The sequence below is a fragment of the Hemiscyllium ocellatum genome, chromosome 26 (genome assembly GCF_020745735.1).
Source record: "Hemiscyllium ocellatum isolate sHemOce1 chromosome 26, sHemOce1.pat.X.cur, whole genome shotgun sequence".
NCBI classification, from domain to species: Eukaryota; Metazoa; Chordata; class Chondrichthyes; order Orectolobiformes; family Hemiscylliidae; genus Hemiscyllium; species Hemiscyllium ocellatum.
The window spans coordinates 19,797,767-19,824,798 of record NC_083426.1 but is presented as its reverse complement, the minus strand read 5'-3'; the positions used below and the strand labels follow the sequence as shown (position 1 = coordinate 19,824,798).

The window sequence follows — 27,032 nt, the reverse complement described above, 5'->3', positions numbered from 1 at the left end:
TCTTTGGTTTGGAGGCCTGTGATCAGCAGTGTTCAGCAGGGATCTGTGCTGGCTGTATTTTTGTTTGTCATTTATAAATGATTTGGATGAGAATATAAGAGGCATGATTAGTAAGTTTGCGGATGATACCAAAATTGGTGCTTTAATCAACAGTAAAGAGGTTATCTAAGATTAGAAAGAGATCTTGATCAATTAGGTAGGTCAATGGACTGACGAGTGGTAGATGGAGTTTAATTTGGATAATTGCAAAGTATTGCATTTTGGTAAAACAAACAAAGACAAGTCATATACAGATAATGGTAGGGCCTTGGGTAGTGTTGTCAAACAGGGAGAACTGGGGTGCAAGTACATAGTTCCTTGAAAGTTGCATCACACAGGATGGTTAAGAAGACATTTAGCATGCTTCCCTTCATTGTGCAAACCATTTTGGAGTTGGATGTCATGTTGAGATTGTACAGGATATTGGTGAGGCACAGACATGTTGGATCATAGGATCTGTTTCCATGCTGTATGATTCAACATCTGTAAGACCATCTCAGTTGAATTAAAGGAAAACAAGTTATAGTCTATCAAGCCCAACTTCAGCCTGTGATTTGATTGTCCAGGAATAGATTCATTTAAGATTATAACAATATCTTGCAAAATTTTGTACTGCACTAAGGTCATAGATGTTATCTTTCCTATCTCAAGTTTGACATAACATCTTTAATAACAATTTAGTTCCTATCTTTCATTTAATATCGTACACTGAAGCTGATTGACATCTTCCTGAACAACAGAAGTGCTTGATTGAAATCACTAGAGAACTTGGAATTCAAGCACTATTTGATGAAAAAATTGTTGTAGAAACACTCACAACTTTAACTTAGTAAACAAGTCTCAGAGATTCAATTAACAAAATAAAACTGATTTTTCTTTAATGGGAACAACGTTAGAAAAAAATCATGAATGAGTTGGAAGCAGAGGCATCAAACCGTATGAACAGTAGATTGAGAAAAGAATAGAATGAAAGTATTAAAAAGGGGAGATAAGGAAGATGATAGTTACTGAACGAAAGATGCAATACATTTTGTGTATTTGTTGAGTAATTTTACTGGAGAGAACAATTAATAAATGATTACATGCTTTTAGAGCATTGTTTATAATCTGTGATTCATGAAAATTCATGAAAATAGTTCAGGAGCAACCCAGAATGAGGATGATGGCTATTTTAAAATTTGCATAAACTTTGTTAAATAATGGTACTACTCAATGGGCTGTTCTAACTAACGGCCCACCCAACTATTAAAGTTTTCTTTCACTGACAGTGTATGGGAGGATAACACGCAAAAAATAACTTTCATCAGAGAATTCAAATTTGTAAAAATATGTAATCTTCACAGGAGGACATTTTATTTAGATATCATAACTTTTTTTGTAACAATAATATTGTTTGAGTAACCACAGCAATGGAAAAGAGAATGTATTAAATCTTATGTTTTTATGTTGGTTAAATACAAGCCAGGTCAAGTTCTTTTTGGAGGGATTCTCACCATGAGGCCTGGTGAGATTTCTCACTGTAATTTACCAAACACACCCCATTAACTGAAAGCAACAAATGCTCGAGATCACAACGGGTCAGGCATCATCTATGGAGAGAGCAAGTTAACGTTTTGAGTCTAGATGACTCTTCAAGACTAATCATCTAGATTCACAATATTAGCTTGGTCCCTGTCCATGGATGCTGCCTGACCAGCTGTGATCTCCAGCATTTGTTGTTTTCAGTACAGATTTCAATATCTGCAGTAATTTGTTCCTATACCCCATTAATTATCTACCCTGCCCTGTGGGGTGTCTCACATATGACTTTATCCCTACCTTACCATATATTATTCCCAAAACAATTTGTCACTCAGTGGTCATATGCCAAAAGACTGGCATACCTTGCACCTGCACCATCTTTGAAAGGCTGCTATACACACAGACAAGCATTGACAACCCATCGTTGCCACTTACTGATACCATAATGGCACAGTAACCTCAAAGTCCTGCTGCCCATAAAACATGACTGGCATGGCTGACATTTCCTTGTACTTGCAACCCATTCTCTCACCCTAGTTGCTGATTAATCACCAGGCCTTCTGTTCTGAGCTACACCTATTTATTTTCTAGTCAACATGATCAGGCATGATACTACACATCTCTGGAACAGGTGGGACTTTTACCTGGACTTCTGAATCGAAGTGTCGGGAAAGTACCACTGCACCATTGCACCACAAAAGTTACATTGCGTCCAAGCAGCCTCTCTGAGTCACCACTATTCTTCCTTCAAAGCCCAGTGGTCACCAAAATCTTGGCATTGTCTATTAGGGAACATCACAGATAGGCAAACATATGGTCAAGTCCAACTATGAGGTTTTATTTGTAACCACTGAAAGAGAACACAAAAGAAAGGAGTACAGGCTGCAGTTCACCCCCACAATGTGATCCAAGTCATGGGTTCTTGATCTTGACAGTCTTGCGCCCAAATCTCACCTACTGGAATTGGTGTCAATCAGCTCTCATCTACGGGAACTAGTTATCAATCAGCTCATATCTGACTCATAGTGCACTCCACATCCTCCTCCTTGGAAAACTGCTCGTACTCTCCTTGCTCCTGACCATCTAACACAGTACCTTGGTGCCTTAGAACACAATGGGCCAGATTGATGTGGCAATACTGGAGGGTGACTCCAGAATTCACCTTCAGTAGCCCTATCATCTGTTCTATCATTATCCAGTTCACAGCATGTGCACCACGTGGTGAAGGTGCCACACCAGCTGATTGACCAGCACATTGCATCCAGAAAGGAGTGCCTGCTTTTCTCTGACTCCCTTCCCAGCCCAGACACACTTCAATCATTCCACTTTCCATTGCATTCATTAATGCCTATCATCATATTTACAATGATGTTCCTGTTGTCCCGTGGCATCCTTGGACATTCCACAAATGATGGGGTGCTTTCGCTCAGCATATCCTTTTAAGTTATTGCCGCTAAATTCTGTGTCTCTCAGACAACAATGTTAGTTTAACTAGCACCAGTGGTACGGTGCAATCTGCCTTTGAAGTATTTTTGATGCATCAACACATCCACTCTGCGTGCATTGCATGTACGTGAAGAAATGTTTACAAATGAAATAGTTAGAGTTTGCAAACCTATGCTTCATGTATTTGCCATAATGGTGATTATGGCCAATAGCCCCTATCTTGTGGCCTATCAAGCCCCCTATTCCTCCATTCCCAAGGCTGTCACACATACCCTTCATACATATGACTATCATCTGGTCACAATCCTTATTCCTATCTCCACAAATACTTCTTCCTTCTCCCCAGACCCAGCCCTGACACCCCACTCGTTTTGGCAATGATCCCTTCTACTGCCCAAAGAGGTCCCTCTCCTTGCACCCTTCTTAACAACCAAATGACAGACAGCAAGGATTGCATTGGCTGTACACCTCTAAGTGACATTTAATGAGCTGACCTTAGACAGGACTAGACCCCTGACGCTATGTTGCAACTGTCTGACCAATTATACACAACTTCCCCTAACTGCTGCTCGGGCCCTATAAGATAGACAATTGCCTGTTCCCTGGATTACAATCACATACATTCTGTGATGATGAGCATTTCAATTTGATGACTGTATGTGGCTAAAACACCCTCTGTGTGTGGACTGTGCCCCTGACTGAGTGCCAGGATCCCCTATATGACTACATACCCCACTTAATAGGACTGAGGACTAGCCTCCCACTCAGTTACAACATAGACAGCTTTCTTTTAGCTGTTTTCTCCAAAACAAAATGGAAGAGCTCCACTGAGCACAGCTAAGTAGAGGTAATCTGACATAGCGAATAATTTTCTTATTGTGGAATCTGCCTGAATTTCATTTCTAGTGATGTTCTACCATATCAGTATCTTTGTAGCAGAGACAAACATTTAGTTCATATTCCTATATCTCTAGCAAGTCAATAAATGAGTTGTAAAATTGTGCTTATTATTGAGCAGAGTATAGAAACAATCCCATTTCCATAATGGGACACATCATTGTTTGAAAATAGCTGGATAATACAGATATCATTAACTAGGCTGTTACTCATACATGTAATAAATGTTTGTTTTATCCTGACAGAGGAGCCTTTTCAGAAGTGTATTTGGCAAAAGAGAGGGCTACTGACAAAATGGTAGCTTTGAAGTGTGTTCAGAAAAGTGATGTTAATGACATCTCATTAGAAAATGAAATTGCTGTTTTGAGAAGGTAAGATTGTTTGTATTTTACTGACACATTGTTTGCAATTCAATTACTAACTTGCATAACTTAAATGAATGTCCTGTTGCAATGTTTTTGTATTCTCTCATTGGATGTGGGTCTTGCTGGCTGGGCCAGCATTTTATTGCCCATCCCCAGTTGCCCTGGAGATTACAGAATGATTGCAATGTTTTTCCTTATCTTTCCGGATTTTAGGATAAAACATGAAAACATTGTAGCTCTGGAAGACATCTATGAAAGTCCCACTCACTTCTACCTAGTTATGCAACTGTGAGTAGCATTCAAATTCACTTTATGAACCATGATTCATTTTTCATAATTTCATGAATTATGTGGCATCTGTGACGTAGATGCAACTGAGAGATTGGTGCTATGCTGTGTTGATTTGAACTTTTATAGTGCCTTTAGCATGGTAAAACATCCCAAGGCACTGCACAATAGAGCCATAGATTCATACAGCACAGAAACAGAACCTTTGGCTCAACCAGTCCATGCCCACCATCATCCCAAACTGAATTAATCCCACCTGCCTGTGCTTGGCCCATATCCTCAAAATATTTCTTATTCATGTACTTACCCAAATACCATCTAAATATTGTAACTGTATCCACATCCTCCACTTCCTCTGGAAATTCATTCCACTCACCACAAATAGTGATGTTATGGCCCATATATACCACACTCGGTCATTATCATCATGCCAAAAATCTGTTTATTGCATTTAAGAAAGCATGGCAATAGCAGAATGTGGTGCACCTAGTAAAACTACAATACAGGACTAGTCATATGCATAGCAGTAATATGAGCTATCAAATTTGACACATAACTAAAAAAGGAGACATTAGGACAGATGACCAAAACCTTAGTTTTGGAAGCAAGATTTGTGCAGTATATTTTTAAAAAACGCCAAAGAGACATTAAGAGGTGGAAATGTTTCCAGAGGGAATTCCAGATCTTGGATCTAGATGACTCCATGGTGGGTGATATGCACAATTGAACAGCCACAATTGGAGGAACAGATAAAACCTTCACAGAACCTTTTCCAAGGGAGCTAATAAACCTGGGATGACAATCAGGTTCACGCTGCCAGTAGAGAGTCTTTGACGTATCAAAAATGTTAGCATTTGCAATACATTATGTTCACTTTAAATCATGCATAGCACTATGCATTCCTGATAGATTAGGTATCCTACCAAAAGCAAATGTTGGAAGATTATCCTCATTGTTTCTGCCTTACCTGGCAGATAAATATTTTCCATTCTTATGGTGCCAACTTGAAACTGCAGCTTTGTAATCATGGGATTAGCCAATAAATGTTTTTCTATGGAATACTCATTGGGTAAGCCAACAGAAACTGATCAGCTCAACACCGATACCAACTGGAAGCCTGTGACGTAATCAAGCTTTTGACAGTTGGGTGTGTCAGACCTAGCTCAGTATATAGCACATATGGCTTTGAGTCAGAAGGTCATGGGTGAAAGTCCTACTCCAAAAAAGTAGAGCATAACACTTCTTCTGACATTCCAGTGACATACTAAGGGAGAACAGTGCTGTCAGAATCATTATCAAATGAGCTCTTCACTTGAGCTCCTTTCAGTTCTCTCAGGTGTATGTAGAAGATCCCATGCTACTCTTTTTAAGAATGGGTCAATGGGCTAAAAAATAACAGATGAGGTGTACATCTGGATAAATTGCATTTCGGTACAACAAACAGGGGTAGGACTTACACAATTAGTGGTAGGGTGATGAGTAGTTTTGTAGAACAGAGTGACCCAGGGGTTTAGGTAGTTAATTATTTGAAGTTTATGTCATATATAGACAGAATGGTTAAAAAGGCATTTAACATGCTTGCCTTCTTTGCTCAGTTCTTTGAGTATAAAAATGTTGAGGTTGTACAGGATATTGGTGAGGCCTCTTCTGGAATACTGTGTCCAGTTGGCCAGTTATAGGAAGGATTTTATAAAGCTGGAGAGGGTTCAGAAGAAATTTACCAGGATATGGATATGAAAGTTTTGGGTGTGGAAGTTTTGAGTTATAAGATGAGGCTGGATAGGCTGAGACTTCTTTTCACTGGTGCATGGGAGGCTGAGAAGCGACTTTATAGAAATTTAAAAGACAATGTGCAGTATAGATGGAGTTAATGGTATTGTCTTTTTCTTAGTGTCTTTGGGGTATTTCAAGACTAGGGCCATTTGAAGGTGAGATGAGAGAGATTGAAAAAAGACATGACAGGCAAATGTTTTACACAGAGGGTGGTTTGCGTGTGGAATGAATTTTCTGAGGAAGTGGTGAATGTGGGTACAATTGCAACATTTAAAAGACATTTGGATGAGTACATGAATAGGAAGGGTTTGAAGGGGTATGGACCAAGAAAAGGCAGATGGGACTAGTTTGGGATTATGTTCATTATGGTCTGGATGGACCAAAGGGTCTGTTTCTGTGCTATACGACTCTATGACACTAAATGCAGTGGAGTTCTCCTTGGTATTTTGACCAAACTTTATCTCTCAATCAGACTTTTTAAAGGTAACATAGTTGATTATAATCACATTGGTGTTTGTGGGAGCTGGCTGTGTGTATTTTGGCTGGGAAGTTTCATATAAAATTGCAATGTTTCAAAAATTATTCAATGGCTGGAAAGTGATTTTGAAAGTTTTGAGCTGCGAAAGGCTATTTGCGAGGCTTCTTTTTTCTTTATATCTGCAAAGTTACGATGAATATCAATAACTATCATGAAGCCACTAATGTAGGTCCAGATAGATTTTCTATAGGGATCTTCAGGTTCCCTTGATAGAAGATTGCAGAAACTCCAGAGAAATTATATAATGGTTGTTCCAGAGTTTTATTCAGATTATTGTTGAGAAACAGGAGAATTCCACTGAGAAATGACTGCACTTGACTTTGTGCTATTATGAAATTATCTTAATGTCATAGTTCCCAAAACAGTTGGGTCTCATGGAACTTATTACTCCATGCATCATTAGAAAAGTAGTAAACAGAGCATTGATTTTAATTCACAGTTATGGGGAAAGTATATCTCAGTAAAGAATGCTTTGCCAATACAACGTGATGGATAGTTCAGTATTATCATCATCATTTTATTGTTATGTTACTGATTTCTGCAGGAATGTATATGCTGCCAATTGACAAGATTAAGCTGATTAAAGGACTCTGTGGCATTTGTTTCTTGGGAATAAAACAATGTTTTGAGTGAAGGGGTGTAAGCATTGTGAGTGTGTATTCCTTTTTACTGATAAAGCATATAAGTTTACATTTATTTCCAGTGTGTTAGGAGGAGAACTTTTTGACAGGATTCTAGAGCGTGGAGTTTACACAGAGAAAGACGCCAGTATTCTGATTCAGCAAATACTTGATGCTGTAAAATACCTTCATGACAATGGAATTGTACATCGAGACTTAAAGGTATTAAGATCATTTTGCTGATGGCAATATTTGAAAAAGCAATCATGAGCAAATAATGTTCTAATTTTGCAGGAAAGATTAATTATTAGATTTAATAATGCAGTATTCAGACATTATATGAAGGCAAAATATCATTTACCACCTACCATTCCTTTGCAGCCTATGAAATATATGTAGCTTTATGCATAGAGTATTCTGGAAAAACACGCTCTAGGTGAACTCTGAATCACCTTTCTCCTGGATGAGCATTTCAATGTATTTCATGTCGCTCTAGAAGATAGAGTGTTGTTTTTTATTTTTCATTCATGGGATGTGGCATCACTGGCTAGGCCAGAATTATTATCCATTCTTAATTGCCCAGTGCTCTTGGTGTGGAGTCACATGAAGGCCAGATCAGGTAAGCATAGCAGGTTTCTTTCCCTAAAGGTTTTTATGACAATTGATGATGCCTACATTGTCAATTTTTCATTTTAGAACTTTTTTTATTGAACTCAGAATTCACCATCTGATATGATGGGATTTGCACCTTAGCCTGGGGTTCTGGATTACTCGCACAGTGACGTTGTTGACCAGAAAAAGCAGTTTTGTCCCTATCTAAACTCAAATAAGGGTTTAATAGTATAGAAGTGAAAGCAGCAGTACAAGCAAGTTAGTAAATGCTTTGATTAAAGATGTTCAAAGGTAATAGTCTGGAGATGGCTTATAGATGTTTGGCCAGAACACGACTCAGGTGTGGTTGTTTGCAAACTGCATTGCAAAGCTTAGGATAAAATAAACCCTTTTCAGAAAGAGATAACAGTTCAATTCATGACGGGATTAACTGATTGAAAGAGATTATGTTGATCTTCAACGTGAACATGAAATGAACTCAGCCATGCTGCACTAAATGCTGTCAATTAGCTTTGAGCTCATTTCACTCCACTAAAGAGGACTATTTTCAGCCCCACAATTTTTGTAGCATGCATATTCTGTCCCCTCACTGTATGGTGTGTCCAAATCAAACTGTTGATACATGGATTCCTTGCTTATAATGATAAAATATTTTGAAGGTCGATTTGCAAAATAAAGGAAATCTAATTACATCATAATAATCTAGAAATACAAAAGCATAGCAATGGAAATCTGCCTGTTTTTGAATTGTTTCATGAATCTTAATTAACATCCTGAGTCAAGGCATCCTTAGTCCAATTGATCAATTTTCAATAGGTTGTTACAATTATTTGTAACCATAGAAATATTCTCAATAGATTCTGTAATGAAAATATTTTCACAAATAAGTACCTGCATGCAATGGTCTTTTTGACAGGTAAGACACCCTGTACAGGCTGGACTAAGCCAGCTTGTTACCATGGGCACTGCTTTCTTTGCACATAAGTACGACTTGTTGGGCCGAAGGGCCTGTTTCCACACTGTAAGTAATCTAATCTAATCTATTGTCACTGTATGAATATAATACAGAGCAAGAAGAGAGTCCCAGTATCCCAAGCAGAAGCTTAAAAGAGGAAACAAAATATCACCAGACTGCAATTTTGCAAAATCATTCCTCTTTATCTCTATCATTGGCTTAAAACCAAGCAATTCTTCAATGTACTCTAGTGTTACATTTTTTTAAAATCAAGTAGTCGCCTTATGCCTAGCTTGTCATGCCACAGAGAATTTTAAAGATCTGAATCATGGGAGCAAATTGACTTCGTATCAAGGTTTATAGAAGTACTATGTGAAGTAGATCTGGATAGTTTCAAGACAAAAGCAAATTACTGGAGATCCCGTAAATTTGAAATAAATTTGAAAATTGAGTCAGTATTACCTTTGGAGGGAGGAAAAAAAATAATGGCTGAATTTGCCCAACCCTTTGGCAATGGGCTCAGAGGCAGGAAGGCTGGAGGCAGTTAGGCATTTGGGAAGATGTACAGGATTTGCTGGCTGTTGGGAGACTAATTAATCCTCTTTAGTGACCAATTGAGGGCCATTAATCTCTCAAAGACATGGTGCCCATCTCAGGTTGGGAGGCCTAGCATTGCAGAGGGAGACTGCCCAGTGAGCATTCTCCTAAAGGATTCTGTGTGCAAAACCCTACTTTCCATTGATGGGGACTCTGGTGGTAATGGCTGACCTCATGACAATGGAATTTCAGCAAGCCACCTCTCCCCTCCCTCCATCTCAATCTGCGGACCCTTCCCCCTCACCCTACCTGCCTTTTTCTGAGTATGCCCAGCTACTGAGACCTTCTCCCTGATTTTGAAGTTCCAACAAAGGCCATCCTTAGCAATAATGCTGCAAAGGTAGCTAAACTGGCAGCCCTTCGATTGAACTGACACTTCTTCAGACAGAAGCAATTGTTTAATTGACATCCACTGGCAAATGTGCTTCCAAAGTCCTACTGCAGACTGGAACACCTCCTGTTTTCAGCAGTTTCAGATGGGACCTCTGCCATCACCATAATCCTCAGATACGCATTTCAGAGGTTTGTCAGATCATCAACCTGAAATTTTAATATTGTTGACTTTTGCTGGACATTCTCAGTCTAGATTCTAGTGGTTTTCAATCATAGTCCCCAAATACCAAATCTCAACCTAAGATGATCAGTGTGGAAATGGGATAAATGTCAAATTAATAGGAGTGTTTTTTTCTGTGGTTAGTTGTTGAGATACATTTGGCATGTCAAAATAGTGGAAACTTTATAATACACCTAATTCCCTATATCTGGCCAGAGTGTGTTTGCTATTGATATCCAGGGCCTGAGTTGGAAAATGTTCTGTTCCTCACAGCTACAGTCCTTAGTTTTCTATTCTGAATCTTGTCAGATAGATCCATATCCTTTTCAAAGCACCCAATAATGCCTAATAAATATTGTGATGTTCAAAATGTGCCTTCACCAGTGATCTATAGCGAGGAATGTTATAGTACTGTTACTAATGTTACAATTTCTCTCATAGCCTGAAAACCTGCTGTATTACAGCTTGGATGAAAACTCCAAGATTATGATCAGTGACTTTGGTCTTTCAAAGATGATGGACATGGGTGTGATGTCCACAGCATGTGGTACACCCGGCTACGTGGGTAGGGTTTGCATGTTTTATGAACTCAATGTGTTCCTAATTAGACATTAGAACTTTGATAGCTGTCTATAGGATATTGTGATAGTTAATGAGACAAGATTGTTTCATTCCCGACTCTCAGTGATTCACTGCACAACAATCTTTACTAAATTCAAAAACGTCAACAATTATCTTGCATTATCAGTATTTTCTTTCCTCACGAATGGAATCAACTTTAGAAAGAGAGATTACATTACTGCAATATTTCATCTTGTCTGAAGGCTTTTCAAGTTGCTTTATAATTAATGGGTTGTTTTTGGTGTGCAGTTATTGTTATTTAGGCAATTTTTTGCATGACACAAATATAAGGCCCAAACAATATTTATTCAGCATGATGAGCCACACTTGGAGTTCAATTAGCTCAGTTGGTTAAAGCCTAGCATATTGTGAGAAACAAAGCTCACTCACTTCAACAATTTCAGTCCGAGACAAGATCTGAATCAGTAGTACCATTTATTTCACACTTGCAAGTGGGTGTGATGTCCACAAGGCAGGGACAAAAAAACACACTGAATTCAACAAATACTCGGTATTTATATAATTTGGTTCCTAATTTTAAAAAAAATTTCATTGATCCCCCTCCGTTTACATCCTCCACTTCCCTAAGACCGGTACCCATTGCTCCTGTTTATCTCTTGTCTTATCTGGCCTTGTCTGTGACAAAATGCGTATTCCTGACCTCACAAGGCCATTTGACCTCATCCTGCTGTGGGCACATCCTTGCCTTACTATTATCTACTCCTTCCATCTGTTCCGCCCCTCTCAGCATCTTATCATTAAGACTCTTTTAATTGGGGGTTGTTCCTGTGTTTCTGTAAAAGTGGGAAACAGATATTTATACCTATTGTTTATACAGACATATCTAGTTTAACTGCCTCTCTTCACAGCATTTTATCTAGTGCCTGTATTTCTACCATTGTTTTGCAGTCCCGTTTCTTTCTTGCATACATTTTTAGCTAATACAAAAAAATTATGCATTTCCTCCACATAGTTCCCATTCTTGTTGACGCAGCTCTTGGCTGAAACAATTACACACTGGTGTGTGTTCATTCACCCTGCATCAGTAATTATAATTGCAGAAGTACTATTAATTTACCTATATCCCACAATATGGAATAGATTAATACCAAGAACCCTATTTGATCCCTGTTATAGCTGAAGTAGACTTGGACTTGCTTATTCTCCATACCTGCAGTAAACAAAATCATCATGTTTTGCCATGGTTTAGCAAATAATCACCAAGGATCTGCCTTTTGTGCAGAAAACTCAAAAAATGGAAGCCACATATGGATCTTATGTTGTGCACTATAGCTCTGTTTCATGCATTGAAATTGTCTCCAGTGTGATTGCTGATCTCTGATTAGTCAAATTAGTACTGTCATCTAAACCAATTGACAGCTGCCTCATTTATGTTTGAAATAAGTACAAGAACCGATAGTGAGTTTAACTAAGCACAATCAAGAGAAAAATTGGGGAATGTGAAACAGGGATTAAAATCCAAAAACATGGATGAATCTGAGCTGAGGAAAAATGCTGTATTTGCACACCACTAAAGTAAGGCAGACTGTAAAATAAGACTTATCTAAAGTTATGGTAAATTTCTTCTGGGTCTTACACCCAAAATTTCACTATTTTAAACAGAATTGAGAAAATTTAATTGAGCATTTTTGAATGGATGACACAGCACATAAATCTGGATCTATAATTCCAACGTTAATGTTAAGAATATCAGATTTATGTTGTAGGTTGTTTTATGCATGCTGGCATCCTGGAATCTAACTTGTTCAATATAAAACTGGTTTTGGTTCTAAGATAGATGAGTTTATTTATTCTTAATAAAATTGCTAGTAAATTATTACTGACTCTAAACCAGCACAGATTAGTAGACATATATGTGTTAAGAAGGAAGTACTGCCCCATTTGGTGGTTAGAATATACTTCTCAATAAGTAAAAAAGTAACATTTTACCTGCATTTCACTTGCAGTGTGCTCAACCTTAGAGTATTTGAAGCTAACACTAGATAAAAAATAGTTTCAATTTCTAAACATCCATTGTGATATACAATAAATATAATTTAGAAAATCATAAATATCTGAAATACCATTTTTAAAAATTTCCTTTTTATACTTCAATAATGTTGATAACATGTTTAACTAGAACAGATTTTGAGTATACACAGAATTTGATGGCAGAAATGCTTTCATTATCACAGGGGCAGGCCTTTAAAATGATAGCAACACATTTAGAACATAAAAGGTAACAGTGCAGTATAGGCCCTTCAGCCCTCGATGTTGCGCCAACTTGTTAAACCAATCTGAAGCCTAGCTAATCAACACTATTCCATTATTGTCCTTATATTTATCCAACGACCTTAAATGCCCTTAAAGTTGGCGAGTCTACTACTATTGCAGGCAGGACGTTCCACACCCTTACTACTCTCTGAGTAAAGAACCTACATCTGATGTCTGTCCTATATCTATCACCTCTCAATTTAAACTTATGTCGCCTCATGCTAGCCATCGCTATCCAAGGAAAAAGACTTTCACTATCCACCCTAACTAATCCTCTGATCATCTTGAATGTTTCTATTAAGTCACCTCTCAACTTTCTTCGTTCTAATGAAAACAGCCTCAAGTCTCTCAGCCTTTCCTCGTAAGACCTTCCTTCCATATCAGGCAACATCCCGAAAAATCTCTTCTGCACCCTTTCTCATGCTTCCACATCCTTCTAGTGATGACTAGAACTGTACGCAATACCCTAAGTGGGGCCACACCAGAGTTTTGTACAGTTGCAACATAACTTCATGGCTCCAAAACTCAATCCCTCTACTAACAAAAATGAACACAACTCGCACCTTCTTAACAACCTCTCAACCTGGGTGGCAATTTTCAGGGATCTATGCACATGGACTTTGAGATCTCTCTGCTCATCCTCACTACCAAGAATCTTACCATTTGCCCAGTACTCTGTATTGCTGTTACTCCTTCCAAAGTGAATTACCTCACACTTTTCCGCAATAAACTTCATTTGCCACCTCTCAGCCCAGCCCTGCGGTTTATCCATGTCCCTCTGTAATCTGCAACATCCTTCTGCACTGTCCACAACTCACCAACCTTAGTGTTATCCACAAATTTACTAAACCATCATTCTACGTACTCATCTAGGTTATTTATAAAAATGACAGACAACAATGACCCCAAAACAGATCCTTGCAGTACACCATTTGTAACTGAATCCCAGGATGAACATTTCCCATCAACCATCACCCTCTGTCTTCTTTCAGCTAGCCAATTTCTGATCCAAACCCTCAATCCCATGCCTCTGTATTTTCTGCAATAGCATACTGTGGGGAACCTTATGAAATGCTTTACCGAATTCTATATACACCACATCAACTGCTTTATCGTCATCCACCTGTTTGGTCACCTTCTCAAAGAACACAATATGATTTGTGAGACACTACTACTCTTTACAAATCTTATTGACTATTCCTAATCAAATTATTCCTTTGTAGATTATTATAAATCCTATTCAACTAATGTGCCTAGCTCTCCCGGTGATATTTCACATTACATGAAAATCTGTTTATTTATGTGTTTAGGTTTTGTACATGGGAAACTCTTCTAGTGTCATACTCACTTCTTATAATAATATTTCCCCCATTGCGATTTGGTGATATCTGCCCAATGGTGATCAAACAGTGTAATGTTAGACTCATTATGCATGGAGATATGGGAGAACTACATATTTCTGTCTAATATCTGTGCAACTGTGTCTAGTATCTGTTTTTCAGATGTTTTGAATGTCAAATTCAAATTAGCAGTAAAATGGAAACAAGATAATTAAAAATATGTGCAATTTATTTTTTACAAATGTAATGCCCAGAATTACTCTTTAAAACTGTATCTATCAAACATCAACAAAGCTTTGAATTGATCATTAATGTCAGAACAATTAATCAAACATTCCCATAACAAAGACTGTAGTCTGAGATAAGGTATCTACTCATTCTGTTTATTTTACTAGAAACCTCTTTTCACAGAAACTAATATATTTTATCTCTCTTAAGCTCCCGAAGTTCTGGACCAAAAACCATATGACAAAGCTGTTGACTGCTGGTCTATTGGAGTAATTACATACATTCTGTGAGTTTCTGAAGATATGTAAAGAGTTTTGACGTGATTCCATTAGAAAAATATATTGTGCTGACATATGTGCCATTTTATCAGCTGATTTTTAAAATTGCTGAAATAAAATCAGAAATTTCTGGAAACACTCAGCAAGTATGACAGCGTAGAAACATAGAAAATAGGAACAGGAGTAGGCGTTGTCCCTGCTCTGCCATTTATCCTGGATGATCATAGAATTCAATCTAACTCTCGCTTTTTTTATTCATAATCTGTAATCCCAAGTGCTATATCCAACTTCCTCCTTAAATCATGTAATGTTTGGCCTTGACCGCTTTCTGTCATACCAAATTCCACAGGCACACCACTGTCTGGGTGAAGACGTTTCTTTTCTTCTCTGTCCTCAATGGTTTACCCCAAATCCTTCGTCTGTGACCCATGGTTCTGGATTCCCTTGTCAATGGAAACATTCTTTCTGCATCCACTCTGTCTCGTCCTGTTGGCAATTCTTAGATTTCTGTGACTCACCCCTCAATCCTCTAAACTCCAGTAAATATTATTCTAATTGGTTCAACTTCATACATCAGTCTTATCATTCTGGAAATCAGTCTGGTAAATCTTTGCTGCACTTTCTCTATAGCAATAACATCCATCCTCAGATGAGGAGACCAAAACTACACACATATTCAAGGTGAGATCTCACCAAGGCCCTGTATAATTTTAACAGGGTAAACTGTTCCTGTGTTAAAATCCTCTTGTTATGAAAACCAAAATACCATTTGCCTTCTTGATCACCTGCTGTAGCTGTATGCTCACCATCAGCAACTGGTGTACAAGGACACTCAGGTCTTATTGCACATTCCCCTCTCTCAATTTATAGCTATTGGGATAGTAATCTGCCTTCCTGTTTTTGCTACCAAAGTGAATAACCTCACATTTATCCACATTAAACAGCATCTGCCAAGTATTTGCCCACTTACTCAACTTATCAAAATTATCTGAAATATCTCTGAATCATCCTGACAATTCGCCCTCCCGCCCATCTTTGTGTCACCTGCAAATTTGGAGACATTACATTTAGTTCCCTCTTCAAAATCATTAATATATATTATGAGTAGCTGAGATCCCAGCTCTGATTCCCTGTGGAAGTCACTGCCTACCATGTGGAAAACAAGACTTGTTTATTCCATCACCTTGTTTTCTGTCTGCCAACCAGTTTTCTTTCTATCTCAAAACACTACCTCTCCAATCATATTGACTTTAATTTTTCATGCTCATCTCTTATGTGGCTCTTTATCAAAAGCCTTCTGAAACTTAGATGCATTGTTTTTCTAATTACCCAAAACTAACAGGTTGCTTACAAGGAGGAAATGTATATTATGTAAGTCCAACTGTGATGAAGAATTGGTTGTAAGATGGGTACATTGGGCACGAGTTCAGTAAATGTATATATAAAACTACAACTTAAATTGGGATTTAGTGTTAGGGTGGTAGGAAGGGTCATTTTAAATAAATACATCCAACCAGAATCTGCTACAGTTAAAATTGGCACAAAGAAAAATAGGGCACAGTGCAAAATGGGCATCATCTGCTAGTGCTGGTGGTAAAAGACTATAATTCCTCCCTTGAAGTTTGAACCATTAAATTGCTTCTTTCCCAAAATGGCAGACAAATTACCAAATTATATGTAACTAGCAAGCTGCAAGCAACAAACCAAAAGGATTGAGACTAACAATTTTGCTTCAATTTTAATAGGTTATGTGGCTACCCTCCTTTCTATGAAGAGACTGAGACTAAACTGTTCACTCGGATTTCAAATGCTGACTATGAATTTGACTCTCCATTCTGGGATGATATTTCTGAGCAAGGTGTGTGAGCAATTGCAAGTGAAGTCTGTAAATATCGTAACACATTGAATGACTCCCATTTGCGAACCCATTAATGAAGGATATTCTGAATGCAGCTGTAAAAATAAGTTTGCAAATTATCTAGTATATTAAGGTATATTCCGTATGTACCATAGTTTCAGGATTGAGATCTTGATTCCAATTAAATCATTTTTTTTAATATATTGTTGGACATTACAATGTCTGACATGTTACATGGAAAATTTTGTCCTGTATTCATGAAGTTTCATTCTGGTATTGTCAAGGTGCTTTGATAGTGCCACTTGGGACTTGGGAGAATTTCATTATCCTGTTAACCTGCATTTCACAGCCAATACTCCAAGGGACTCTGGATGCTTAACCTATGAGCATATTCAAGACTGTGATGAATGTGCTTTAGATATTGAGAATCAAGCGATATGAGGAAGGTGCAGCTGAGTGAAGATTCAGTCACAGTTTGATGGCGGAGCGGATTGTAGGGACTCTCTGGCGTATTCCTGCTTGTATTTCTAATGCTCTTATGATAATCAACTGGCCTTCATATTAACCAGCTGCCTTGAGCAACCTGATATTTCAAGCAGGCAAGTGGCAGATTGGCTAGTTGGCATGTAAAAAGTCCTGGCAGTATGATATGGAATCATGATACCTCTAGCAATAGGCCATTCCATCTCTAAAGCAGTGTGTTTAAAGGGTAACAGGAGGCAGTTGGGCAAAAGCTGCATAAAACTGGTCCTCAGGTCATCAATCTCAAAATGACCAGCATATATTTCTTAATGTTACCTCTGGGAGCACAAGTGTTTCATTCAGAGAACTGCTGCTTTGAAACAAAATCAAGATGCTTATGAAATTTCTGTGGATCCTGTGAGTGATGTTGTGAGTTCTTCAGTATACATGTATACTATAAGATCAAGTATCTGGAGAGCGTAAAAACCTAACCAAAATTTTTCATTTTTCAAAATAGCTCAGAAATTTGACCACCTTGTTTAGATAGCATTGCAGCACAAAGGCATTGTGATCATTGAAAGAATGCCCAATTGAGGACTCCTCCAGAAAACAATCTAGAAGCAATCAGTGATTTAATGAAAGCCTCCTCTTTTACCTGTTATTCTTGTTTTTAAACCCCTTGAAAAATTACACCATGCTAAATTAAATAAATTGGAATAAGACTGAGATTAGGGTTCTGAAGAAGGACATTCTTGCTTTTGAAGGAGTCCAATGAATGTTCACCAGACTGATTCCCGGGATGGTAAGATTGACGTATGAAGAAAGATTGGAATGACTGGGCTTATACTCAATGGAATTGAGAAGAGTGAGGGGGGATCTAATAGAAACATATAAAATCCTGCTGGAACTGGACAGACTCGATGTGGGAAGAATATTCCTGATGTTAGGGAAGTCCAGAACTAGGAGTCTGAACCTAAGAATAATGGGTAGGCCATTCAGGACTGAGATGAAGAAGAATTTCTTCACTCAGAGAGTTGTGGGCTTGTGGAATTCTCTACCACAGAAAGGTGTTCATTGGATAGATTCAAAAGGGAGGTAGATGTAGCCCTTGCAGCTAAAGGGATCAAAGGGTATGAAAAGAAAGTAGGAATAGGATACTGAGATGGCACAATCAGCCATGATCATATTGAATGGTGGTGTAGGCTTGAAGGGCCGAATGGCCTACTCCTGCACCTTTTTTATGTGAGTTTTCAACACCTTTCCAAGTTCATAATTACTACTAGACACACTGATTGGCTGTGAAAAGCAAATTCCACATTTGTGCAATGTCAATATTGTCTAGCACATTTAAAACTTTGAGTCATTTTAAATAATTATTTTCAAAGATTGTTTATGATATTTTCACTTTTTAATCTAATTGTAATCATTTAATTTGCAACATTTCAATATCTGTCAGTCCTCTTGACTTGGTGTCAAATTAGAACTGTCATTAGGAATGGGGAAATCTATGCCTCAGACTTCACTTTATATTTAGAATCACAGAGTCATAGAGAAGTACAGCATGGAAACAAACCCTTTGATCCAACTCATCCATTCCAACTAGATATCTTAACCTAACCTAGTCCCATTTGCCAGCACTTGGCCAATATCCCTCTAAACCCTTCCTATTCATATACCTATCCAGATGCCTTTTAAATGTTGTAATTGTACCAGCCTCCACCACTTCCTCTAATAGTTCATTCCATACACACATCACCCTCTGTGTGAAAACGTTGCCCCTTAGGACTCTTTTATATCCCAACCCTGGAAAAAGACCTTGTTTACTTGCCCTATCCATGCCCCTCATAATTTTATAAACCTCTATAAGGCCACCCCCTCAGCCTCTGATGCTCCAAGGAACACAGTCCCCACCTATTCAGCCTCATCTTATAGCTCAAATCTTCCAACTCTGGCAGCATCCTGTACATCTTTTCTGAACCCTTTCAAGTTTCACAAGTTTCCTTCCAGTAGGCGAGAAATCAGAATTGCATGCAATATTCCAAATGTGGCCTAAACAATGTCCTATACAGCCGCAACATGACCTCCCAACTCCATACTCAAAGCTCTGTCAAATCAAGGAAAGCATACCAAAAGCCTTCTTTGCTAACCTATCTACCTGAGACTCCACTTTCAAGGAACTATGAACCTGCACTCCAAGGTGTCTTTGTTCAGCAATACTCCCCAGGATCTTACCATTAAGTGTATAAGTCCTGCCCTGATTTGTCTTTCCAAAATGCAGCCCCTCACATCTATCTCAATTAAACTCCATCTATGACTCTTCAGCCCACTAGCTCATCTAATCAAGATCCCATTGTACTCTGAGGTAATCCTCTTCGCTGTCCACTACACCTCCAATTTTGGTGTCATCTCCAAACTTACTTACTATACCTCTTATGCTCACATCCAAATCATTTATATAAGTGACAGAAAGCTGGGTCCCAGCACTGATCTTTGTGGCACTTCACTGGTCACAAGCCTCCAGTTTAAAAAGCAACCCTCCACTACCACCCTCTGTCTTCTGTCTTTGAGCCAGTTCTGTATCCAAATGGCTAGTTCTCCTGTATTCCATGAGATCTAACCTTGCTAACTAGTCTAACATGAGGAACTTGTCGAATGCCTTACTGAAATCCACATAGACCACGTCCACCATTCTGCCCTCATCAATCCTCTTTGTTACTTTATCAAAAACTCATTCAAGTTTGTGAGACATGATTTCCCACACACAAGGGCATGCTGACTATCCCTAATCAGTCCTTGCATTTCCAAATACATGTAAACCTGTCCCTCACAATTCCCTCCAACAACTTGCCAACCACCAATGTCAGGGTCACTGATCTATATTTCCCTGGCTTTTCCTTATCACCTTTCTGAAATACTGGCATCACATTCACCAACCTTCAGTCTTCCAGCACCTCACCTGTGACTATCAATGATTATTCACTTTCCTAGCTTCCCTCAGAGTTCCAAGGTCCATCTGATCAGGCCCTGGGGATTTATGTACTTTTATGCATTATCCAGCATCTCTTCCTCTGTAATATGGACATGTTTCAAGATTGTCACCATCTATTTCCCCACATTCTATATCTTTCATGTCTTTCTCCACAGTAAACACTGATGCAAAATACTTGTTTGGTATTTCCTCCCTCTCCTATGGTTCCACACATAGGCTGTCATGAGAGGCTCTATTTTATCCCTAGTTTGTCCTTAATTTGTTTATAAAATCTCTTCAGATTCTCCTTAACCCTATTTGCCAAAGCTATTTCATGTCCCCTTTTTGCCCTCCTGATTTCCCTCTTAAGTATACTCCTACTGCCTTTATACTCTTCTAAGGATTTGCTCGATCTCAGATGTCCAAACCAAACGTGCGCTTCCTTTTTCTTAACAAAAACCTCAAATTCTCTAGTCATTCAGCACTCCCTACACTTACCAGCCTTTCCTTTCCTAACAGGAATATACTGTCTCTGGACTCTCGTTCTCATTTTTGAAGGCTTCCTATTTTCCAGCCATCCCTTTACCTGTGAACATTTGCCCCCCGAATCCTAGATGCTTTCAGAGTTGAGTGCTGTTGACCACACAATCCAGCTTGCACACAATTGGAAAAGTACTTGCAAACTGAAATACTTGCAAAGAGGAAGCACTCTTCTTCAGTGGAAAAGGCTGCTGAGTTCCATATAGTTTCCAAATGACTGCATAGAATTGCTCAGTTAGTTGCTATTTTCTGAGCGATAAATGAACTAAAATGCATTGACAAATATCCACACAAACTAAAAGGGGATTAAATTAAAGGATCTGGAAATTTGGAAATTTGGATATATTTGTTTTCTGCTATAAATATGAAACACTTGTTTTCCCAGTAGAATGAAAAGAAACTGTCACGTACTGAAAAGAAAATTATATGTGAAACTGGGCATTATTTTAACCATTAGCCATTTTGTTCTAGAATTATGTCAATGTGACTTATACTGTTGTTGTGCTTTTGTTAAATGAGTAATGTGTAGCAGCTTGTCAAGGAAGACTCATAGGAATTTCCTTTCTCTACTTCCATACCCATTGATGTCCATTGTAATAAAAGTCAAGCTGCTTTTGATTAAATTTATGAAGTGAATTAATTTCCTCAAGAATTGAACTGGTTTTTAAAGTGACTTTCTCAGTGCCTCTACGTTGAACTTAAAAAAAACTGTCAATACAGATTATTTTTACACTGAAATGTTTTACAATATGTAGAATATACTTTCTTATTACCAACTGACATTTCATTCTATTTCTTTTCTTCATTTCAAAATTTCAGCAAAATCTTTTGTCAGGCACTTGCTGGAAAAGGACCCAACAAAGCGCTTCACTTGTGAACAGGCTTTACGACACCCCTGGTAAACTATACATGACAGCTTTGAGTCTGTGCAAATTGTTTTCCTCTCACCAAATTGAGAAAAGGAACCGTGTTAAAGAAAATAAAGTTACATTAATATCACACATTGTAATTGTTGAGGATTAATGCACATTTTCATTTGTTGAATGCTGTAGGTGAGTTAGGGGCTTTCCCACTCATGGTAAAATCACATTGCAGAGTATTTATAGATAATAATAAGAATTCAATCTGTGTTAGCGGTGTAGTGGTTCACTTATTGATTCTCAGTAGAACCACAAAGCTTGCACCAATTACATTTCTGTGGAGTTCCTGGATGTCCCCAAAGGTTTGTATTTGTTAGAATTCCTTGACCATCAAGAAAGAATGCAACTGTGAAATACAATGGGTCACTCAAACTTAATAATATTATCCAAAGGATGGTGAATAGCAATTAATGGAAACCCGATCCCACATTTGATGTGAATAATTAGTGTAATTGCCGACAACAAATTAATAATGACTATTGTTAATAAGTACATTAATGAAATATCTCTAGTGATAGAAAGTAGTAGAAATGTTCACTATGAAGAGGAGTGAACATTCTTGTGCGTAATGGTATTTTGCAGTTCTACAATCTCACAGATCTATGTAGTCACTGACCTTCTCTTTCTCTTAACAGGATCACAGAGAACGTTGCCCCACTCCATGATATCTATCTTTCTGTCAGTGTTCAGATCACAAAGAACTTTGCAAGGAGTAATTGGAAGGTGAATCCTGCTGAGATAAACTTTAAAACTCTTGTAAAACCTATAAAGTGCAGTGGCCTTACTTACCTTTATTAAACAAAACTATGACATGTCATTGAGTCAAGAGTCATACAGCATAGAAACAGGCCCTTCAGCCTACAAGTCTATGCTGACATATAAACACCAAACTACACTAATCCCATTTACCTGCACTTGGTCCATAGCCTACAATGCCTTGGCATTTAAATACTTACCGAGATGCTTCTTAATTGTTAGAGAGTATCTGCTTTAATCACTCTTTCCAGCACCATGTTCCTTATTTCTCCCACTCTCTGGGTGAAAATCTTCTTTTCTCATATTTTCTCTAAATCACTTTCTCACCTTAAACTTATACGTCCTCTGGTCTTAGACACATCTGCCAATTGGAATAAAATTTCAAGATCTTCTCTGTCTATGCCTCACATTGTTTTATATCCCTCAATCAGATCCCCCGTCAACCATCTCTGCTCACAGGAAAACAAACCCAGTGTATTCACTATGTCTTCATAACTGAAAATTTTCATCACATACAACATCCCAGTGAATTTTCTCTGCAGTGCAATCACATCCTTCCAAACATGTGGTGACCAGAACTGCATACAGTATTCTATCTTGTAACGTTAACAATGGTTTATCAATATATAACAAAATTGCCTTGCTCCTATATTCTTTGCCCTGACTAATGAAGGCAAGTATCCTCATATGCCTTCTTCATCACCCTGTCTACCTACATTGATGACTTCAAGGAATTATGGGCTTCTAAACTAAGGTCCTTTTGTTCCTCAGTAGTTCTGAGGGACTTCTGATTATTGTGTATGCCCTTCCTCTATTGGACCTCCCAAAATGCATCAGCTCACACTTATTAAGAATAAATATCATCTTTGGCTTAGCTGTGCCCGATTTACTAGTTGATCAATATCAGACCATAGCTTGAGACATCCTCCTCACCATCAATGCCATCAACTTTTGTATCATCTGCAAACTTACTCATTTTACCTTCTATATTTACATCCAAGTTGTTAATGTACATAACGAATACCAAAAGTCCCACCACCAATCCCTACGGTCTGCCACTGGTCACAGGCTTCCAATCACAAAACAAAATCCCTCCACTATCATTCTTTGCTTCCTACTTGTCAGCCAAATTTGGATACAGTTTGCCAACTTGCCTTGGAGCCCATAGGCTCCTATCTATTAGACCAGCCTTCCATGTCGGAGCTTGTAAAAGGCCTTATTGAAGTCCATCATTGCCCTCATCAATATATTGAGTCACTTTTGCAATGAATTCAATTGCATTTGTTAGGACCATTTGGTAACAAATCTGTCTTGACTATCCCTGATCAATTGCTGCCTTTCCAATTGCTGATTAATCCCATCGCTCAGAACTTTTTTCCAGTAATTTCCCATCACAGACGTAAACTAATTGTTCTGTAATTACCTAACCTAACCCTACTGCCACTCTTGAACAAAGCATTAGCTCTCCTTCAGTTATCTGGCACTTCAGCTGTAGCCAGTGAAGTATTAAATATCTCTGCCAGGGCCACAGCAATCTCCTCCCTCATCTCCCGCAGCAATGTCATCAGTGTCATCTCATCAGGTCTTGGGGATTTGTGTACCTTTGTGCCCACGGAAATGCCTAATACCTCCGCCTTGTAAATCTTAACAAACTCCAGAACCTCACTTTCCGAACTGAAATCTCCAACTACAATGTCTTTCTCCTTCATAAATAGCAATGAAACTTATTCATTTAAGACCTCACCCACATCCTCAGGCTCCACGTACAGGTTGTCCCTTTGGTCTCTAATAGGCTCCACTCTTTCCCTGATGATCCTTTTACTCTTAACATACTTACAAAAAGCCAAAAATCACTTGCTATTAATGAAAAGAAACTTTTATGGGATATCATAATGTGTGGTAGAAATTAATGCTTTTGGAAGGAATTATTTTTGTTCAAGGTTCCCTCATTACTAATCTCCGTCAGAAAAAAATTGCAGATGAAGATTACCTGCTGATTTGCTCACACATTTCCTGTCTTTCATTCAAGAAAAAAAATCTTCATTTTGATTGAATTAATGCATTGAATTGTCTAAAGTTAAAAAATCACACAACACCAGGTGGTAGCCACCTGATGAAGGAGCGACTCTCCGAAAGCTAGTGTGCTTCCAATTAAACCTATTGGACTATAACCTGGTGTTGTGTGATTTTTAACTTTGTACATCCCAGTCCAGCACTGGCATCTCCAAATCTTGAATTGTCCACTTCTGGCACTGCTATGCCACTAGAGGACAGCAGAGTACTTTGCTTTTCAAATATGCTGGCTTTGACTATGTTCCACTGAAAGGATTAATGAATTTCCCTTTGTTACGCTGTATTTTATTGTCATTGTGCCATTAAGACCATTGTCTTACCAAGCCAATTAATTCTTTCTTAGGTGTACCTCATCCAGTCACAATTTCTGTATACTTGAGACTTAGTTATCTGACCTCTCTCTTTTCATAGCGAGCAATCAATGCTGCATTAGTCGTGAATTACATGAAGAAGATGCAATTATCGTCAGGCCAACAACTACGGGAAAACAGTTGCAATTACGACCAGAGTGACTCCAAACAGCCATGCTTACAGATTTCTAAGAATCTATCGCAACAATGTACGACAGACCTTTCAGCAAAGGGATCAGCACCATTGGTGACAAGCAAAGTTGCCAAACAGAGCATTGCATCAGACTATGTTGAAAAGGGACATCCTCACCAAAGGACAAGCGAGAGTGCATTAATTTGTGCAATATTAGATGTGAACAAAAGCAACAGACTAACTAAACAGGACATGGCTGCTAGTTATGCAGTAAATGGAAATGTGCACGCTGGCACCATTAAGAAAAGAAAGGAGATGGAGATTTCCACTGCTGCAACCAAAACTCTTCCATCAAGTAAAGCTCAAGACCAGTAAGTAATGCTTGTTCAAATTTATTATTCAAATTGAAACAAGACTTCCAAGAAGACTGAGTTGATTATTTGATAATATTTGTTTATTAATATGAACAGAGGCAAATACATTAATAGTCAGTTGTTGTTGCATATGTTTTTTGTGATGCTTTGTGGAGTTCTTAACCTAAAGTATTGATATAGTTGGACACTTGGCTCATTTTTAAGGTAAGCTTTTGCTTACACATATTTCACTCTGTACGTAAGGTGTAAGCTGATGCTTCTTTGCTAAAGTCTTCTCAACACCTACCTGGCTTTTACAGTGGCCAGACAATCGTCACTCTAGCAGAGATAGGAATTGCAAGTTTTTGCAGGATCCAAAGGAATCACCCAAAATTGAAGATTTCTCTTAGAAACTCTCCTACATGTGGAATCCGCCGAATATCTCCATTTAAATTGGAGAATTCAGAGGGCTTTGATAAAATTAAGTAAGTAGTTACTCAGGGAATATTAGACTATTAAAAACATAGATCTGAGTTATGATTCAACTGACCCCCCCACCACCCCCATGCTTACCTTATAGACTCCCACTTACACCTCCCCCAGACCCTGACAAAATGCTCCTCCTAGACGCAGGCCTTGCCGCTTGTTCAGGATCTGACACATCCCTTTCCCAGTCTCTCCTCCTGTCACCCCATCACCGTTTGGGGTCAGAATAAATTTTCCCTGTTCCAGATCCTTTGCCCCACAATGGGGCATGGCTTGCCTTCCCCCATCATTTCTGCACCATGAGAGAATTGTCAGAATGCAAGTATAGCTTCACATACCTGCAGGAACTTGGATTGGAATCTCCTATCAGAAATATGGAACTCTCTTTTATAAAAAATCAAGAGGTGGAGAACACACCTCTCATATTCATACTCTGCTTTTGGCATACTATAAATGAATAATTTATTCATAAGACAAATAATGCCATCAATTCCTTCCAATATGTTGTTCTCTGAAATATCTCTGGTGCGGATGTGATCCCAAAGGGTTAGGTAGTTTAAACGATAATATTCAAATGACGTGATGAAAACATTCAGCGGAACACTGTTTAAGAAGGGTGGTAAGGACAAGCCAGGGAACTATAGACCAGTGAGCCTGACGTCGGTGGTGGGCAAGTTGTTGGAGGGAATCCTGAGGGACAGGATGTACATGTATTTGGAAAGGCAAGGACTGATTAGGGTTAGTCAACATGACTTTGTGCGTGAGAAATCATGCCTCACAAACTTGATTGAGTTTTTTGAAGAAGTAACAAAGAGGATTGATGAGGGCAGAGCAGTAGATGTGATCTGTGTGGACTTCAATAAGGCGTCCGCCAAGGTTCCCCAAGGGAGACTGGTTAGCAAGATTAGATCTCATGGAATGCAGGGAGATCGAGCCATTTGGATACAGAATTGGCTCAGAGGTAGAAGACAGATGGTTGTGGTGATGGTGGGGTGGAGGGTTGTTCTTCAGACTGGAGGCCTGTGACCAGTGGAGTGCCACAAGGATCGATGCTGGGTCCTCTAATTTTTGTCATTTATATAAATGATTTGGATGCAAGCACAATAGGTATAGTTAGTAAGTTTGCAGATGACACCAAAATTGGAGGTGTAGTGGACAACGAAGAAGGTTACTTCAGATTACAACAGG

General features: G+C 38.5%; 1 protein-coding gene across 1 annotated transcript in view; it reads left to right on the top strand.

Moving 5' to 3' along the window:
• The window catches only part of LOC132828381 (calcium/calmodulin-dependent protein kinase type 1-like), a 67,421-nt gene that overhangs the window by 33,361 nt on the left and 7,028 nt on the right, over positions 1-27,032 (top strand). Inside the window, exons 4-12 of the mRNA XM_060845435.1 lie at positions 4,149-4,274; positions 4,482-4,556; positions 7,571-7,709; positions 10,646-10,769; positions 14,878-14,953; positions 16,691-16,803; positions 21,593-21,671; positions 22,329-22,416; positions 24,934-25,376. Of these exons, the coding sequence (XP_060701418.1) occupies positions 4,149-4,274; positions 4,482-4,556; positions 7,571-7,709; positions 10,646-10,769; positions 14,878-14,953; positions 16,691-16,803; positions 21,593-21,671; positions 22,329-22,416; positions 24,934-25,376 (1,263 nt within the window). The remainder of the gene's footprint in view (positions 1-4,148; positions 4,275-4,481; positions 4,557-7,570; positions 7,710-10,645; positions 10,770-14,877; positions 14,954-16,690; positions 16,804-21,592; positions 21,672-22,328; positions 22,417-24,933; positions 25,377-27,032) is intronic.